Raw genomic sequence first — 4,452 nt, 5'->3', positions numbered from 1 at the left:
AACTGAAGTTTAGCGGATAGGCATGAAATGACAATACCCCCGACCTATATTTCCAGATTCTGAACTTTTCGATGAGAATCAGTGTATCGAAAGTTTATAGACGACGGGACCTGTATTTCGAACTGCCAAAAAGAGGATAAGAATTTTAAGATGTTCACCCTGTTCGAATGGAGAATCATTGCGAATGTGTGTTGCGAAAGTTGAAGTGAATCGGCGCAATAGCCTTTATAATTCCAATATAATTAGTTGCCTCTTGTTTCGTAAAAAGTCATTGATCTCTGTGTCAAAAGTTGGGGAGATTAAAAAATTATACAGTTTGAAATATTGCCCGCACCCCGATACAAAGTTCTGACAATTTTTTATATTAGGGAATAATTACAGGACTCCGATGACTGATTGTAAGTAAAATGAAACGAAAGGGACGGGGGTTTAATTTTTACTCCCTGCTTAACTTTATTCTTCTTTTTTTTCTTTCCTCTCCCCTATATCTGAGCCTCCTACATCGGATTTCAGTACTGGATTCGGTTTGCGAATATCTTATCGACCTAGGAGGCTGGCAATACGGATCGGGAGCGGGTATACCGGAAATAGAACTCATTCGTCGCCCTCGGGGAGCAGAATATTTATTTCACACCTGAGCGAGATCCTTTTCTATGTGACTCAGCAGCAGCAGCTTATTATCCTTCTACCTCCCTTACCTCATTCTGTTATCCCATTTCTTTTTCCGACTACCCATTCTTCTTTCTCTCTCTCTCTCTCTCTCTCTCCCTCTCGGTATTTTTTTTTTTTCTGATGGACAACTTTTCGCCTTCAGGGAACCTCATGCGCTACTGGACTCTGGATTCAGGGGTCGGAGCTTTTGGCAGACCCTTTCTTACGTACGCCCACAGGACTAACGAGATCTTCACCTGGCAATGATGCCTTGTGAGTGAAAGAAAATCAGAATAAAAAAACATCATGAATTCGAGGGAACCGAATCGTATTTTTAGTTAAAAAAAATCTGAATCAGAATAATCTTCGACAACATATAGATATAAAAGAAACAATTATTATTGATGATCTGCTGTGGCTCTGTTTCTTTTTTTTCATTTCAAAATTTATCCCTTAAAAAATAACACACATTATTGCAAAATTTAAATCAACATTCATCAATTATACGCCTCGATCCTTCAGACTGAATTTTCAGGTGTGGTATAATTTTGGGTAGTGTAATCTTCATGATGATCAGAAGCTCGAGTTGAAGATTTTTCGAATTCTTTCCGTAGAAAATTGACCGAATTATTCTTGACATCCTCATTCAATGCATATGTTACCAATTCTCTTGCGGATGAAGCAGGATTGAATGATATCCGTACGCGTTCTTGACTGTCAGTTTCTTCTCCATCGGAATTTTCAAATGCATTAATGACCCTTTCCGACGACGTTATTGGCACCATGTCTTTCGAAGATTCCACCCCAGTTTTATTCTGCTTTTTTTCCACTTCCAGACCGTTTTTAAAGGAGGTTTTCGTATTGTTGTTTAAAGTTCTGTTCGATTCAGAAGCGAATAAGAATTGCTGTATGGCGTTTTTCTGGGTATTCAAGGAGTTCACGACACGTCTGAACATTCTATTATACAAAGAAAGGGTTTCAAATTCTTTGTCCAGAGGTACAGGACCAGAAGCTGAACTTTCCTCGGTTTTGGCTGACTTAATGTCACCGGCAGGCACAATGTGTACTAGATGCTTTTCCCCGAATTGGTCAGTTCCTAGGATTAGTCTCTGGTCATTTTCCAGCTTCCTTATTTGGTCGGGTGTCTCGTCATTCGGCGGAAAGAATAGCGGGGTTGAAACTGAAGACGTTCCAGTAGGTTCAGAGTAATTCTTAACCCCTCCGACGTCTCCGTTAGCTTTAATTCTCCGCTGATTTCGTTTCCCTTGAATTTCAGTAGTAAGGATGGTGGTCGTTGAGTCGATGAAGACGTTATTGTTGGTCTCCGGTGTCTCCATATCTTTCTCTTCTTTCTTTTCTCCTTCTTTCTTTTCACTCAAAGAAAGAGTCTCCCCGTCCCGTTGATTTTTCAAACTAGGCGCTTTCGTCGTCCCGAAGGAATGCTCATCCACCGCTTTACTTCCTCGGTTCAAAGCCTCAACGAATCCGGTCAAAGCGACGTAAAAGTAGGGACTCCCGGACCAGAAGTTCTCCCAGTACTCAGAATTCACCTCACCTTGAGGAATGAGGGTTAACTGAAGGTCATAATGAGGTACCAGTTGAAACCTTTCTAACTTCCGTTCAATCTTTTTCAATATCCACTGGAACGTCGGAGTGACGGAATTTCTTAGATCCACGCAAGATTCGCAATCGGTGCAATCCTCTAGACAAAAAATCCAGCCGCCATTTTGAACAAAATAGACTTCACCACGAGATAAAAATTTCGAAAAATTTTCCTCTTCCCGCAGGATTTTGTGAAGAAATTTTTTTTCTGCCGCAGTTGGTACAGGTTTCTGAAAAACCGTTTTCATCATTAACTCCCGTAGGATGAATTCCCAGTAGGAAGAATCTGGTGGGAAACTAAAAGACGTGGTAGAACCAAACTGTACGTGAAAGTCGGGAATATTATAACGCCCTATTGAAAATTCCTGTCCTCTATATACATCCTTCCCACGTGATTCAGGGATGATGAGGAGAATCTGAAAATTGAAAATTGAAATTGAAAATTGCTCAACAAAATTAAGCGCGTCTGCAATGCATTAGTTAGTGAAGTACATATTTTACAATTGTCTCTACCCACCACTATGAGCGTTACAAATCCGGAAATGATTTTCTGGCCCATGTTGTGTGATTTTCAAAGTCGAACGGTTGGATGGTATCGGGAACGTGAGGTGCGTTTCGTCGAGAGTAATTCTATGATCACTCGATCAAAAATGCAGGGCTGTTATATGAACCAGATACATATACCTATGTGTACGTAGGAACATACGCGATTATTCGCATATAAAGGGGTGGGTTGTGATAGTCTCCCATTTACCAAGAATGCTAACATTACACACGGCTCAATATTATCCTACCGTTCTAGATTTCAAACAGAGTTATTCAAACAAGAGTTACAAACGCGAGGGCAGCTGGTGGCTCGATGATTGCAATTCGAGACTCCTATAGCCGCTATAACCATGCCGTACTACAGAATTCTATATCCCACATTAATCCGTGACCACGCTATCATGTTATAGAAATGAAATTAAATACTCATCGTTTCGATTATATTCAACGTGTACATAACTTGAATAACCTTAGTACTATATATTTATTCAATTTATTGCGGTTTAAGAAATATTTAAAAACAATCTATAACGTGTGGTGATCGACATTGATTGATTCACTTGTAAAATATTATGATTTTAAACAGCATAAGTTTGTATAATGGAACGCGATGAGAGGATTGTATATAATATAGTATATTAGCAGCTACTTGGGAACGTATATCGATAACATAATCCGTCATGTATTGGAAAACACGACTTGACACAATCGGTTCGTAATCTTCGTAGTATAAGATCAGGAAAATTTTTCATTGGAGCTAGCCGAGTATCGTGGTCTCGGCATGAAAAAAATTGTTAATAAATTTCTGCAAACTTGAAAATGAAAACTTTGTTCGACGAATTTTTCCGGAACGTCGCAATGAACTCTCATTTTGTGAAATCACCAATTCTTTCGGTGAATTTTACAATGAAATTCTGAATCGTTGTCGCAATTACTTTGTGAAGTTGACGATAATTGGATTAATCTATATGAATATTGTTAATCGATCAAAACCTTGAGTTACAATGATCAGAAAACCTAGAAAATGATTCAACCATAGATATATTGTTCAATATATCTATGATTCAACGAAACGATTTGTTGACCATACATAATTTGTTCCATTCGATTATGAGTGTGCTTTTTAGCTTCACGGTCATATTCAGGTAGTACTCGTCGCTTTTAATGTACTTGGCGCGAGATTCTATCGAGTCTCTTCATATTAATTATTAAACGATTCAAACATTTAATAATCTGATACTCATATTGCCACCGGAGTTGGATGACAAATATAATTTACATATAGGTATCCAAATCTGATAAGCTGCAGTAATAGAATCATCGTCGCATTAATTACGGTACATACGTATACTATTGAGAGATAGGTAATCTATTCTCAACGTGTATACCAGCATTACACATGATTGAAAACTGTACTTCCGTTGCCATCTACATTAAATTCGAAAAACTGTTGTACGCTTTTTGACCTTCAGTAGTAAAAGGGAAAGCTTAATTCACGCGCTTGCAGAACAGGGATCTACCTTACTGGCATTTTAAGCTTTGCCCCATCGAGAGAGTGTGGACTTTTGTATTTCAGCGCTTCAATGATGTCGCTAGTTTGACTGCTAGGATCTCTAGGCACAGAAAAGATATCTAGCGGAATGTATTCTGTGG

General features: G+C 38.8%; 1 protein-coding gene across 1 annotated transcript; it reads right to left on the bottom strand.

The window, feature by feature from the left end:
- Window positions 1-1,028: 1,028 nt before the first annotated feature.
- Window positions 1,029-2,983, bottom strand: LOC105689524. Its single transcript, XM_012406601.3, has 2 exons — window positions 2,771-2,983; window positions 1,029-2,669 (listed from the first exon to the last, which is right to left on the bottom strand). The coding sequence occupies exons 1-2, from the start codon at window positions 2,810-2,812 to the stop codon at window positions 1,170-1,172; spliced, it is 1,542 nt and encodes a 513-aa protein (XP_012262024.2). The 5' UTR covers window positions 2,813-2,983; the 3' UTR covers window positions 1,029-1,169.
- Window positions 2,984-4,452: the final 1,469 nt, after the last annotated feature.

This window comes from Athalia rosae, chromosome 2 (genome assembly GCF_917208135.1).
Source record: "Athalia rosae chromosome 2, iyAthRosa1.1, whole genome shotgun sequence".
NCBI classification, from domain to species: domain Eukaryota; kingdom Metazoa; phylum Arthropoda; class Insecta; order Hymenoptera; family Athaliidae; genus Athalia; species Athalia rosae.
Note: the sequence above shows the minus strand (reverse complement) of the source record. Positions and strands in the feature narration are given on the sequence as shown.

Coding starts and splice junctions, on each gene's coding strand:
- LOC105689524 (XM_012406601.3), bottom strand. CDS start 2,812: ATGGGCCAGAAAATCATTTCCGGATTTGTAACGCTCATAGTG. Junction 2,670..2,770: donor GATTTGTAACGCTCATAGTG/GTGGGTAGAGAC, acceptor TTCAATTTTCAG/ATTCTCCTCATCATCCCTGA.